The following is a 15,194-nucleotide window of genomic DNA, read 5'->3' as shown; positions in this document are numbered from 1 at the left end:
CAGAAGAAAGAGAAGGATTTTTTTTGTGTGTACAGTAAATGCAAGTTAAGTACAATGGTAAGTACAATTAGTGTGGATTTGTTAAATGCTCATGGAACAGATGTGTTTTCAGCTGGTTCTTGAATGCTGAGAAGCTATCAGCAGATCATGTGAAGGTTGGAAGCTCATTCCATTATAGTGGAACAGAGAAAGTGAACGATTGTGAAATAGACTTTGAGCCTCTTTGTGATAGGACCATCTGCAGTGGTTCAATTGTGTTAGCTGGGAGGCTAGCCAACAAAGTATTACAGTTGTCTAGTCTTAATTTGACCACAGCGTGGACCAGGAGCTGTGCAGCATATTCAGATAGAAAAGGTCTGATTTTCCTGATGTTGTAGAGCGTGCATCTGCAAGACCGGTGTTTGATGAGATCTGGGCAGTAAAATTAAGCTGGTCATCTACCACCACTCACGATGGCCTGCTGTGCCATTTGTTTTCATTTATTTATTCACTATTATTTTACATTATTGCCACCAAAGTGATTTCTGCATTTGGCGTTCAATAATAAATTGATAATAAATCATGAATCCGCTAGTCTTGACTTATCTGGGTCACCCCTAATATTGGTCATACCATTACATGAGTGGTTCAAGTAAATGCGTGGAAAACCAAACAAATTTAAGGACACACATTCATTCAGTACATGGACAGAGTGCGTCCCAAACTGCACACTTCTACGCCATTTTGAAAAGTAAGTAGAGCAAGTAGTATGTTTAAACTGAAAATGCAACAAAATTAAGTGTACTTTATTTTTTAAGTGTATTTATTTTTTAAGTAACCGGATGATGCACTTTTTCAACAGTCAAAACAGAGTGTGGAATGTTGGACACTTCATACACTCAACGCACATGGCTTGCCATAGATAGCGGAAGGGGCAGAGTTACCTGCGCTGGTGATATTATAAAACAATTGTAAATAATGAAGAATGTAGCAGCTTGCGAAACGTCAGTGGATACAGCACCTTACAAATGTTATTTGAATGCGTTACCATCACCCCAAGAAGTGTGAATATGTATGTTGTTTAATAGGCTATACAATAATTGAACTGAGCTTGGTAAAACCTTGTTAAGTGTTCCATAGACCTTATTCACACTAGCGCCATCTTTGATTTTTAATGGTAATGACAATGAAGCTGTGAAGAATAGACTTACATCTCTTCAATGGCACGAACAGTAGGTTATAAAGCTGAAAAAAGCTCCTTGTTCACTTCTGATTTTCCTACTCATAAAGTCCTCCATAAAAGAGTTGTAAGCCATGAACCAGCTCCGAGGTGAATCACAACATTGAAAACAATGTTTTGAGGTAAAAAAAAAAAATCTGAAATCGGACAAAATGACAAAGGAACAAGACTGTGTACTTATCATCTTACATTAAGGGCACAAACTACAATCCCATGAAGCATTGCGAAAGATGAAATTTAATATAAAAGAGGGAGACCAACATTAACAGTGCATCGTTGAAGTGGGCGATCACTGCTGGGCTGCTTTCATGGGCTTTATTGGCCACTGTTATCTGATAGGTGAAGCTTATCTGGATCATGTGTATTATAGGTAATTACCAGGAATTCCACTATCACGGACGATTAACAAACAACGGTTTTTAAACTATGAAGATGAACTGCACATACTGATGGATTCAATTAAAGCACATACTATTGATGAACAACCGCAGAGCTCACGGTTGGTCTGTCTTTAAAGGTTTTGAAAATCAATTAGTCTATGAAAAACAAATAATGTGATTTTTTCTTCCAGTACAAGATTGTTGCGCTCTATTGAAAAAGTGTGAATGGAACCCAAATCCTATTTAATTTGACACGGTATGCAGCACAAATTCGCAAGACTCTGAAAAACAGCGAGACGCCATATGAAAACAATTGAAAAACAGTGTGGACGGGCACAAATAAGTGTTCGGTGTGACAGCCCATAAGACCAGAGTCTTGCCACAAAACAGTAGACGCTGGATTCGGCTACACACCTGCACAGGTTAAACAAAACAGTCATGGAAAATAAATCCTTTTAATGGTCAAACATGACACCCAATCCATGGATCATCAGTCATTCTGACTAAATGAGCCCCTGTAGACTGCTCCACCTAAAAGTAACATGATGCCTTACTTATATAATACCCTCTCGCAGGAGTGATACAGGACTGAAAAGAGGGGGATGCTGCTGAAACACACCTGCTACATGTTACATTAGATACCTTTAGGCAGAATTCACATTTTCTTTCCAGTTACTGTAAGTAAAGAACTACACTAGAAAGAGTCTTTTGAACTTGTCAGTATTCCAAACCAAAGGAGAAATCAACAACAACAGCATCAAAAACGAGTGGATCGTGACCTATGTAAGGGAGCGTCCAGCTTTACACTCCTGCCGACCAGTTTTATCCACAGCACCAGGAGGCAAGATGCCAGTCCAAATACCGGACGACACCGATTTCTTATCTTTCCGAGATCAATGTGAAAGTCAGGATGGCTGGGTCGCCCGTTATAGTAAAGGAGGAGTGACTGTGTGGTGTCGTGATGAGGAGAGCAAAACTGTACAGAAACTCAAGGCAAGTGCACCGATTAAGAGAACAAGTAAACTAGTTAGTTTAAACTCTTTGCTTCAACGCGATGGGTTTAGCGTCACAAATATAGTCCACAACCAACTTAGGTACTGTATTTTTTCGATAGCACAGATCATCAGTGAATTGTATGGCTATTGTCAATACATAGAATTGTGTTTTGATTCTTTCTTTACTACTAGCAATGCTGAGAAAAAAAGAGGCTTCTGGTTGACTGGTCTTGTTTAGCTGGTCACCCAATGTGGTCAGGCTGGCCAGTTGGCTGGTTTTAGTGTTTTTTGGCACCTTTTTAGCTGAACAGACTGGGTGACCAGCTAAACAAGACCAGTCAGCCAGAAGCCTCTTTTTTTCTCAGCATTGCTAGTAGTAAAGAAAGAATCAAAACACAATTCTATGTATTGGCAATAGCCATACAAATTCACCTGTGTGCTACCGAAAATATACAGTATCAAAGTTGGTCGCCGACTATATTTGTGACTGTTGAATTGGTTTTAACTTTATGCAGAAAAGGTTAGTAAGCAATTTTATCACACTAAAATCATGTTAACATGCATATTTTTTTGTCTTGTGGCTATTGTTTAGAAATAGTGAGTATTTTAACATTTACTGTTTGGCCCCATTCAATTCCACTGTAAGTGCCTCACTGTAACCTCAGTTTTTTTTGGCTTTTTTTAAAGAAAAGGAGGGGAAGTAAAAAATGTTGTTGATTGAGTTAACTTGTATTAAACACAGAATATTCCTTTAAGACCAGCCAATTAGCATATTCTGGTTTTAGCTGTTTGTTTGGTATTTTCAGTAGGGAAGTAAACAAAATGCTCTCATATATCAAATATACCAATACTGGTATACTGTACCAATACAGCCTATACTATGCCTGGTTCAAGGTAATTATTTGCATTTGGACTTATTACTGCAAATGTATGGCGTTATTTCCCTGTCAAATGTCGAGAGCGCATTATTGTAGCGCGAAAGTACATTAATGTTATGCGCGAGCGCGAATCCCTCTGCTCGCGCGCGGAATATAATGCGCCGAGCGCGAATCCCTCTGCTCGCGCGCGGGAACTGGGCGCGCGCTCTCAGATACACGCTGCTCTTGAAAGAATTTTCTCTGCGCTCGCTCAGAGAATATGCCTGCACTTAAAACGTGTTCATTGCAATCGCGAATCTCTCCTCTTCGCTTAAAGTAAGCGTGTTTGTGCTTAGACTGTGTCCCGTGCGTTCGCGCATGCCCAAGTACTCGTCTCTTCGATTTCTTTCTCTTTGCTCTTGGCATAAACGCTGTCAAAACGGCAACAACCAATCAGAAAAGGCTTCAACGACTGACCAATGAAAACGCGACATCGTACATGGAATCTTATTGGTTGATATTGAACCGCACATGTTCATGTGTTCAATCAAGACGATTCAATTCAATCAAGACGAGCCGAGATGGATCCGCAGAATCGACGATCTCAGGTAAACAGTTTTATTTGTTTTGATGTTAAATATGTCAAATGTATCTTAGAAATGTCTGGGAAGAGGGCGATTGGATTATTTTACATATAAATGACCTAGACTGTCAACCACATTCATACTACAGGCGCTATGCCCATTGTAGTGAGATTTTTGAGCCAAATAGATTTGAAAGCCGATTCCAAAAGGCAAAAATAATATTTTACGTCTGATAATTAACACATTGTCTCGTGCAATCACACCAGTGATTAAACATTAAGTACGTAGCGAGATCAACTGCTAAATTAAAATCTGAAAAAAGACTTGGGGGAGATAAGGTGGCAACATGCCCCGTAAAATTATGCTAGTCCTATATCTATTATGGCTGTCACGAATGAAGTGATGTGAAATGAAAAGTGTCATCTGCAATAGATTTTCTTTATCGCGGATTGCAGCGTTGAGTGTTACGTTAATCAATCACCCACTTTCTGTTGAGCTTAATTAATGCAGTTTGGCCAATCAGAGGCATTTTGATTAAAGGACAAGTTCGGTATTTTACACTTAAAGCCCTGTTTTAAGATCGTTTCTGATGAAATAGAACGGTTAAGATTAAAATTTGGACCAAGGCGTCATAAAACCAACGCGTCAATATGAGACGCAGATATATATGGGCCAGAAGAGCCTCCTAGTGGTCTAACCCTAACCAATCTTTCAATCTTAACCGTTCTATTTCATCAGAAACGATCTTAAAACAGGGCTTTAAATGTTAATTATCAGGCGTAAAATATTATTTTTGCCTTTTGGAATCGGCTTTCAAATCTATTTGGCTCAAAAATCTCACTACAATGGGCATAGCGCCTGCAGTATGAATGTGGTTGACAGTCTAGGTCATTTATATGTAAAATAATCCAATCGCCCTCTTCCCAGACATTTCTAAGATACATTTGACAAATTTAACATCAAAACAAATAAAACTGTTTACCTGAGATCGTCGATTCTGCGGATCCATCTCGGCTCGTCTTGATTGAATTGAATCGTCTTGATTGAACACATGAACATGTGCGGTTCAATATCAACCAATAAGATTCCATGTACGATGTCGCGTTTTCATTGGTCAGTCGTTGAAGCCTTTTCTGATTGGTTGTTGCCGTTTTGACAGCGTTTATGCCAAGAGCAAAGAGAAAGAAATCGAAGAGAAGAGTACTTGGGCATGCGCGAACGCACGGGACACAGTCTAAGCACAAACACGCTTACTTTAAGCGAAGAGGAGAGATTCGCGATTGCAATGAACACGTTTTAAGTGCAGGCATATTCTCTGAGCGAGCGCAGAGAAAATTCTTTCAAGAGCAGCGTGTATCTGAGAGCGCGCGCCCAGTTCCCGCGCGCGAGCAGAGGGATTCGCGCTCGGCGCATTATATTCCGCGCGCGAGCAGAGGGATTCGCGCTCGCGCATAACATTAATGTACTTTCGCGCTACAATAATGCGCTCTCGACATTTGATAGGGAAATAACGCCATACAAATGCAAATCACATCCATTTTCTATCAAATCTGTGTGAACGAGAGATTGTGTACAAACTTTTGCACATTAATCAAGGATTATAGATACAAATAGCTTGTTGAGCAGGTCACATGTTGTCCATCCGGTGTAGCAGTGTACCACTAGGACAAATTCTTTAGAATAAAATAACATTACCAGCATCCTTTAATTTGCATAAGAGCCACCCACATTTGCATAAGACAAGGTTGCACTCTGGACCTGGTGCAAACTAAGGATGGACGGTACATAAAAAAAGCAGAGATTGTTGATCTACTGTAGCTGGACTGGGTGTAAACTGTGTCTTACAAGCTTCTGAACAGAAGCTTTTCCTCAAAGTCTCCTGACTCTTTTAGAGAAAATCCTACAGAAACAAACAGGGATATGGTTATGGGCCATTTGCCCTGGGAAAACTCAACGTACAGTGAAGCCGGCCAAGCCTGACTGCCTCACGAGCCACAGTCTCTGAGATGAAAGACTGGTCTCTCAGGGACAGACTGCACCCATGTGATGTGCTGAAAAATTAAAAGTGGAAAACCGTGGTAACAGCAAGCTCAGATGAGGAAACCCGAGCCCCTCCTGCTGGCTTGCATTTGAGTTTGGCCTTTTTATCTTCTTCTTATTTTTTGAAAGAGCACTTCAGTTGACCTCTCTGACAATGGCCAAAAGTTGTCCCAGAGTGAGGTCTCAAGGATGAGGGCCATTTCAGCAATTTTTCTGGCAGATACGGGGAAATTATTTAGCCCCTTTTTACTGCAACAAAAATTAAAGAAGATGGCAGACCATCCTTAATAATTCATGCAGCTCTCTGGGGCACTGATGCATTCTTTTCATGAATAATTGAGTTTTGTTGGCTTTGACGACATTCCATTCATAGAGACAAATTTAAACTTGTTCCAAAGAACCAAATGGAACTAAGGAGGGACTGATCAGGCTGGGGTTGTGAATAAATTATTAAATGATGCCTGGTAGAGTTGATTGGGTTACACGGTTACGTGTGTCGTGGAGCCATACAATATCTGATCACATTGCATTTGATGTATTCGTGCTTACCTGACCCTCCAACCTTACCCAGGTAGAGTTAAAGGATAAGGTAGCAACAGTATAAGTGGAAAAAAACACAGGTTTCACTCAACACGTGCTACATGTGAGCTTGGAATACAAATGTAGACAGACATGTTTAAATTGAAAGATCAACTGTATTTAGAACTGGACCGAGACTCCTTTTACATTCACTGTTTGCAGTGTAAACTTTAAACTCAGTGTAACTTGACATAACTGAGTCATGCAAAAGGCAGGGCTTTTAAAGATTAGAATGGATCTGTGTGTAAATGGGAGATGGCTTTTTTTAGCAAAGTGAAATGGTTTCATTTTTCATCTGTCCAGTGACAGGCTTCATTTCAATTCTGTCATCAGTACTTTATCACAACACCAGGGGGAAAGTACAGGAGATTCATCACTATGGGGGAAAAAAAAACTATTATAGTGTGATGAAAAAGCTCTTAAGGCTAGAATAACATTTGGTCTGTTTTTGTTTTCTCTTAGATGAGAGTCGTTTGCAAGGATGTGACAGCAGAGACACTCTACGATGTCTTGCATGACACAAGTTACCGGAAAAAATGGGACTCCAACATGATTGACACTTTTGATATTGGAAGGCTGACAGTTAATGCAGATGTAGGATATTATTCTTGTGAGTCACAATTTGTCCCTCTTTCTTTACTGAACTTATTTCCACTGTGTCCCTGGAACAGCACACCAATACACTCTTTTTCTAAAGCCCACTTTTGGCTATACTATAAAGAGGAGGTTTGCTGTTGGCGGTTGCAGTACATTTGATGATAGAGGACAATATCTGCAGTTTAACTGCATGAATGAAAATCAGCTGGGCTGATTTATGGTCTAATGACTCTCATACGTGCTCTGTGTTTTACTGTTTATGGATATTAGCTATCATTTATAAAGAGACATGGAACAGAGCCATTTAACCCTTGAATGCATGGAAATTTAACCAAACACTCTTACATATTCAGGTTTTTAGAGACCTGGCACGTACAGTACATACACACACACACACACACACACACACACTATATATATATATATATATATATATATATATATATATATATATATATATATATATATATATATATATATATATATATAGATCTACAAAATGCCCAGATAGTGTCAAATTTTCTAAATATTTTCAAGACATTTTGGAAATAATAAAATAAATAAAATATATTTTTATGTTTTATTTGTCATGTATATCTAATCAGGACAAATCTAGAACATAATTCATTACTGAAATTTTCTGAGATGCAACTGGCTGTCAAACACATATTGAGCTATACATAACACGAAATCTACAGATAAGATACACATAAGCTACACATAATTATTTTATCAGGCTCTTATTGAGTCTAAATAGATGCACAACCTTCATCATTTCAAAAGTACACCCAAATGACAATAGTCATATCATACTGTTCATGTGTTGTACTTGCTATAGTTTACTTCCATGTTGTTTCTTCATCAAATAGAAATGTCAATTGTAAATCAAGTCAATCACTGAAACAACAGTGCCGCCTTGAGTAAGAAATAGCATGTATAGTATTTATGTATACACTCATATGTGAAACAGATAGTTCACCATTGTTGCACAGAAAATCAACGTGATACAATATTTATTTGTATAAAAATAGTAAAAAAACATTCTTGTAATTAACAAAGAAATAGAAATCCTCTGATAGTAAACTTATATAGATATGAAATAGTCATTAAAAATATAATTTATGAAAGTGCAACAAAAAAAAAACAGACACTCTTACATACCTCGGGTCTCTAATGCCCCTATACACTTTTGGCACTTAAACCACTATATAAAAACAATTGTTGCAATTTTGGCATTTCTTCTTTTTATTTTTTTTTGTGTTACACGATTTATAAGAGAAATATTAAGAAGTACTATATAGGTGTGGGCACAGCTCTAAAAAATGGATGAGGTACAGGGTTTGAAATGAGACCCTGGTCTCTAAAGACCCTAGATATGCGTTTAAGGGTTAAAAAGACAGAAGAATAAATCACTTGCAAAAAATCATGAGTGATTAGAGAACATATCAAAGGGATAGTCATTTTCATTTACTCACCTTCATGTGTTCCAAACCTCCATGACTTTCTTTCTTCTGTGGAACACAAAAGGAGGTGCTAGTTAGAGTGACAGCCTGGAAGATGCATTTAAAGAGAATGGTGACTAGATCTAACAAACTACCTTAAATCTGCTTTTGTGTTCCAAGGAAGAAAGAAAGTCATGGATCAACATGAGGGTGAGTAAATAATGACATAATTTTAATTTATGGGTGAACTATCCCTTTAAGAAACATGATGTAATAGCAAAGAACATATAAGACGTATAAGGCTTTGCAACATTTTTAAGAATATTTGTGATGGTACATAATGCATATTATTATGGGTAACTAGTATAAAATGGTTGAAAACATAACATAAGTCATTGGTGCCTTTCATGGTTAACAGCACTCTAAATCTTTTTTATTTACAGGGAAATGTCCAAGTCCATTGAAGAACAGAGATTTTGTCACTATGCGGTCATGGCTTCCTCTTGGGAATGACTATCTGATAATCAACTACTCTGTCAAACACCCGGTATGTCTGTGTTTGGTCTGGACTTTTAGGTCTGTAGGTGCTCTGCTTAACCATTAATATAGTCTTGTGCAGTGTGTCAGCTGGTATGTAGGTCAGCTTTCCAGGTCTTTAGTCACTTGAAAGAAGATGCCAGAGCAGTGGCAAAAGTCTGACAGAGGTATCAGGTAAGCAGTCGGGTGGTTGAATCCCCATGCTGTATATATACATGTCCAGCATAAACAGCTTTTTGTCTTCATTTTCTCCATGGAAACATTTGTCACACTTAAATAAGTTTAAAGAAACAGATTTACGGCAGAGGTGTCAGCTACTTGGAGAAAGTCTGTTAATGTCATTTTACAGTTTACGTTTTATGCGTTCTGACGAACTAAAACATTAATTCCTAGGAAACTTAATTCTCAGTGTTGATATGTTTCAGAAATACCCACCAAAGAAGGATTATGTCAGAGCTGTGTCATTACTCACCGGATACTTGATCCAATCCAATGGAGCAAATTGCTGTACCCTTTATTACTTAACACAAGTGGACCCACGAGGTGAACATTTCTTATTTCCATTGCTAATGTCATTTAGATCAGTGGTTTTCAACTTTGCAACTAGAAAATAGGTTAAAGGTCTATTCTGATTTACAGATGGCAGGGAAAATGCAAATAATATAACGCAACTTTCCAGAGAACAGGTCATAGTTAGGACAGCAAAATATATAGGCTCATCAACTTTTAAAAAGCAGGAGAAAACCATGTCAATCAAACTCGACAGTATTTTGCATCAATATAATTTGTTACTTGGTAGAAGCTAGCCAAATAAGGCAGAGGTCAACATGGACAGGTTGCATGATATCCTTGCCCTCATCCTTGAAAACCATGAATAAAAACATCACAAGGCTAAATACATTATGACAGATTCTACATTAAATACAGATTCAGTAACTATTTTGGCACTGTGTTGGGTCACGACTTGATGTCTAATATAAAATCTTGGCCCTGAAGCTAAACCAGTTGAGAAACACTGATTCAGGGTTACAGAAAGTTCAATATATAATACATTTTTCACTTAAATATTAGTATTCTGATGTCATAGAATTCACATGTGCTTGCCCTCCTTCTGGTTGAAAAATACACTAGAATGTTTGTTTAGCAGAAACATGCTGTAAGTGTTTACACAACATTGTTTAAAGACCTGTAGAGCAATTGCCGTATATACAAGAACACCACATCATTTCCAAGTCTGGAACAGAGGGGTGCAACCTTACCATGAAAAAATGCATGTTTAGATTGAAAGTGCATTTTACAATTTAGCTGTTATGTCTTGAGGTCCTGTCCCTCTCATTCCTTTTCTGCACACCTGTGCTGAGAGGCATGGGGAGCCTGGAAGTTGGAAGCCTTTTGAAACTCCTGCTTAAGACATATTTTATGAATATGCTGTAGTCATCTTTTCCGTGATGCTTGGAGCAATGGATTTGATTATTAATGTCTTCCGTTGCTGTGATACACCAGCTGTCTGTGACCTGTGGGACAGACTCTCTGGTTCAGTTTATTGCACTTGTACAGTAGACTTTTCCAGTGAGATAAAATTACAGCTTATACCAAAAAAGACGGGGTTAAAAATCCACAATACATCCCAAATGTGTCATCACTTCACAAGTCTTGCATCATTGTGGGCCATCTTTGGATATGGTGTGCAACAGTTATTGTATAGTTCATCCAATATGAAAATATTTTCAAAATTTAGTCAACCTCATTGTGGAACACACAAAGAGATGTTAGGCAGAATGGGAGGGACAGATACATCAGTCCCCATTAACTTTCACTGCATCTTTTTTCCATTCAATGAAAGTGAATGGTGACTCAGAATGAACATTCTGCCTAACATCACTTTTGATCTTCCATAGAGGAAAGAAAGTCATACGGGTTTAGAATAACATGAGGGTGAATAAATGATGACAGATTTGTTATTTATTTTTGGGTGAACAATCACTTTAAATACAGGGATGAACATGTTGAAAACTGGAATGAGACATTAAAGGAATATTCTGGGTTCAATATATGTTAACCTCAATCGACAGCATTTGTGGCATAATGTTGATTACCATAAATATGTATTTCAAATCATCCCTCCTTTTCTTTAAAAAAAGCAAAAAACGAAGTTACAGTGAGGCACTTACAATGGAAGTGAATAGAGACTATTTTTAGAGGGTTTAAAGGCAGAAATGTGAATTTTATAAAAGCACTTACAAACATGTACAAATAAGCTTCTGTTAAAAAAATATATTATTTGAGCTGTAAAGCTGTAAATGTTTACAGTCATTTTAGGGTTTGTTGACATTACATCATCATGGCAATGAAGTTGTAAAATTGTTTATAACTTTTCACAGAAAAGGTTAGTAAGTGATTTTATCACACTAAAATCATGTTAACATGCATATTGTTTATGTCTTTTGGCTATGCTTTTGTATATGTTCTCCCATTCACTTCCATTGTAAGTGCCTCACTGTAACCCAGATGTTTGGGGTTTTTTCAAAGAAAAAAATAAAATAAAATGATGTGGTAATCAATATTATGCCACAGTTGCTGTTGATTGAGCTTAACTTGTATTGAACCTGGAACATTCCTTTAAGGCATGTATATTCATGCCTTAATTGTGATATTTGTTGTGTTGAGATGATGAAATCAATACATTTTCTGAGCAAATATATGTGGTTTTAAAGCTTTCTCTTAATTTCTCTTTAGGGTCTTTACCTAAGTGGGTTGTGAATAGAGTCTCGCAGTTAGTGGCGCCAAAGGTAACAATCAAGTGCATTGAAAGATCTTATTTTCCTTTTATGTGAAACTTGTAAATAATTTACTAATATATAAAAACAAGAATTACTTTTCAGCCTTCTGAGATTCTTAGAACTCAATCATTATTGTGGACAAATAATAGTATAGTTGGCCAGTTAGCTTTGCAAGTTACTGATGTGAGAACTCAAGAGTCCTTGAAACCTTCTAACTGCTGTAAATGCTGTAAAATGCTGAATGTTCCTCTGCTGCCACCTGGTGGTTACAAACCTGTACATCATGCAGACTAAAATGTGCATGATATGACGTTATGGTAAACAGGTGACTACATAAAAAAATTATACAGATTTGTACTTTTTTTATCCACAGGCCATGAAAAAGATTTACAAAGCCTGCCTAAAATACCCAGAGTGGAAACGGAAACACGACCCAAATCTGAAGCCTTGGAGGTACCCAGAGCAGAACACACTGCCCAGCATCAGTGTGGCCGACCTGACGATGCAGAGAGCAGATTCACTGGATAACATCGATGAGAGCAGTGTGAGTGAGGAGAAGGCCCAGCACCACAGTGGGGATGATGATGAGACTTAAGATCCCTCACAGTGACTCTCTATGTGCTGTTCTACATCTGTTAGAGCAGAGTATGTGTGTGGATGTGAAAGTGAGTGTGTAACATCCTCTGTTGAGGACGACTCAGTTACTTCCATTCTATACATGTTACATTGCTTTCTTGAATTGAACAAAATAACATAATATTGTTTTGCAGAGATTTTGGCATTTCAAGACTACTCTATGTCCATACATTGAGGCAGAGTCTGAATGTTTTGGACATATTCATATTATATGCTGAACAATTAAGATGTTATGTTTTATGGTGTATGATATAATCATTCAGCATAACAACAGTATCAATAAATATTTTTTGTCTCTTGAACATGGCATTATTCTGTATTACATTTCTGGAAAATCTCTTTCTGAAATTGTTTGAAATAAGGTTTCATGCAAAAATATTGCTTTAATGCATATCATGTTTATTTAATGACTTTGCATCAACACATTTGAAGCATAACTCTGTCTGTCAAATTGTTATATTACCAAGGATGTAACAAAATATTCATGATTGGGGACGACCAAAGGTAAAAATGTATCGGTCATTGAAAACGACATAGTGATCAACCAATAATCTAAATATTGGCCCCCCTCAATGTCTATAGTGGTTATGGCTCTGTATATACTGTAACTAATAACACCTTAATATTTCAGCCCAGCTTCTGAGGTGAAATTGTTCTATGTGGAGTTTTGCAGATAAGATTTCCACCTTTTTTCCTATACTGAGAGAAAGATCTCTCTCTCTCTCTCTCTCTGTGTGTGTGTGTTAAAAGACCTCACAGTTCTGTTTAATACGCTTGGATCTTTGTGTGAGTGTGTGTTTTTGATTTTTTTCCTTGTCTCTAAATAAAAAGTTTGGTCTTCAATTTTTATAACTATTTTTGTTTAATTGTTTCTTTGAATGTATGCCTTACTTTCCAAAACATTCCAAAGATATCAGAAATTTCATTTGACATTTGTGTGAAAATTCTATTTAGTTTTTTTTTTTTTATTATAAAGTCTAGATCAGCCATTATCTTTTATACATTTCAGCATTGAGGGATTTGCTTTGTGTTTGAGTAGAAATGCTTTCCTCTTGCTTTTGGCAATGAGGAAAGTTTATTCATGACTGTATCCTTTTTCTTCATCCATAAACGTACAGGCGGGGACCACTCCTCAAAACCTCTATTGTCTCAGACACTTCCTGCTTCCCATCTGAAGCAATTCCTGCCTACATCAGTCAGATTGGGCTGTAGGGGAGAAAAGGAAACTTCAAGTGAACCCTCCGGCATTCTCTCACAACAAAGTCCTGTTACAATTGCTGCACAGATCAAGCCTTTCTTCACATCAGCTTCATTTTGAAAGAATTGAAAAAAAAAAGAAGAAGATATTTCATATTATTTAATTATAGTTGAGATTTAAGAGCTGCCTGTAGATGCAGTCAGTAAGTGTTCTGCCAAATATGAGTATGTTTACATGAAAGCCCATGGTTTATCTCTTAATTCTTTATTGAAGATCAAATAAAATGATTTTAAAATGTTTAAATGCATTCGCTAATAGTTTGTATTATGTTAGGTTTATGTTAATTATGTTTTAGATTAACTAGTGCAGTCTTAGTGAGAGGAATTCCAGCTTCAACACAAGTAAAGCTCAATCGGCAAGCTTTATGGCATTATGTTGATTACCACAAAAAAGAAAAACAAATGTCATATTGGCCCTTGCTTATTTAATACGAGCAAAAATGATGTTTACAGTAAGGCAGTTACAATGGAAGTGAATGGGGTAAGTCACACTTAACAATAAGGTTCCACTGTTTTTCCAATTTTAGTGTAATAAAATCACTTACAAATCTTATCTGTGTAAAGTTAGGCTGCATCCAAAGCAACTTTGTTGTCATAACAACTTAACACAGCGTAATACCAGTACATCCCTGATTTTTTTCACACTATAATTATATTAACACATTTTTGGAGAATGACCCACATATAGAATGACAGTGTGCATTTTAAAGACCCTGTGAAGTCAAATTTAAAATTTTGCTGCTTTTAGTCTATACCTATCAGCTTATGGTCATAAATGTAGTAGTGTACTTCTAAACATTGACAAAATTTGTGTTCAGAAGATATAAGCATTTCAAATCTACAGTCTCTCTCCTCTGGCTAAAAAGACTCAGGAACATCCACAACATCACTAAAGGTTGAAAAACCTTGTCCAATCAAATGCTTTCTAGAAATAGAAAGCACCCTACCCCAACAACTCTTCAGTGTCTGGCTGTGTTCTAACTTGTGTTGATCATGCCTTTGCAGGGCACTTCGAAGGGAGCTCAATCCATGCTGTTGTGTTGTTTCAAACAGATTTTTCTATAAGAATCACTTAAAAAGTCACTTGTGACTGACTGTTATCACCTTTCAGCCATCTGAAACTCTCACAGTGGAGGGTAATTTTCTTCAAAGGGAATAGGGCACAGGGAGTTTATTTATAGCCTATTTTGTGTGCAGCCGGCGGTTTCTTGAGATGTACAGCTCAAGCAAGTGTTCTTTATTCTTTATGCCTAGTGTACTGTGATTCAAAACTTGGATATATTATCTTTTA

General features: G+C 37.2%; 1 protein-coding gene across 1 annotated transcript; it reads left to right on the top strand.

The window, feature by feature from the left end:
- Positions 1-2,188: 2,188 nt before the first annotated feature.
- On the top strand, positions 2,189-13,427 carry LOC127660038 (START domain-containing protein 10-like). Its single transcript, XM_052150091.1, has 6 exons — positions 2,189-2,592; positions 7,117-7,264; positions 9,137-9,240; positions 9,656-9,773; positions 11,967-12,019; positions 12,384-13,427. Exons 1-6 carry the CDS (start codon positions 2,446-2,448, stop codon positions 12,603-12,605), a joined length of 792 nt encoding a protein of 263 aa, XP_052006051.1. The 5' UTR covers positions 2,189-2,445; the 3' UTR covers positions 12,606-13,427.
- The last annotated feature ends 1,767 nt before the right edge of the window (positions 13,428-15,194 follow it).

This window comes from Xyrauchen texanus, chromosome 19 (genome assembly GCF_025860055.1).
Source record: "Xyrauchen texanus isolate HMW12.3.18 chromosome 19, RBS_HiC_50CHRs, whole genome shotgun sequence".
Taxonomy (NCBI): Eukaryota; Metazoa; Chordata; class Actinopteri; order Cypriniformes; family Catostomidae; genus Xyrauchen; species Xyrauchen texanus.
Note: the sequence above shows the minus strand (reverse complement) of the source record. Positions and strands in the feature narration are given on the sequence as shown.

Coding starts and splice junctions, on each gene's coding strand:
- LOC127660038 (XM_052150091.1), top strand. CDS start 2,446: ATGCCAGTCCAAATACCGGACGACACCGATTTCTTATCTTTCCGAGAT. Junction 2,593..7,116: donor AAACTGTACAGAAACTCAAG/GCAAGTGCACCG, acceptor GTTTTCTCTTAG/ATGAGAGTCGTTTGCAAGGA. Junction 9,241..9,655: donor ACTACTCTGTCAAACACCCG/GTATGTCTGTGT, acceptor GATATGTTTCAG/AAATACCCACCAAAGAAGGA.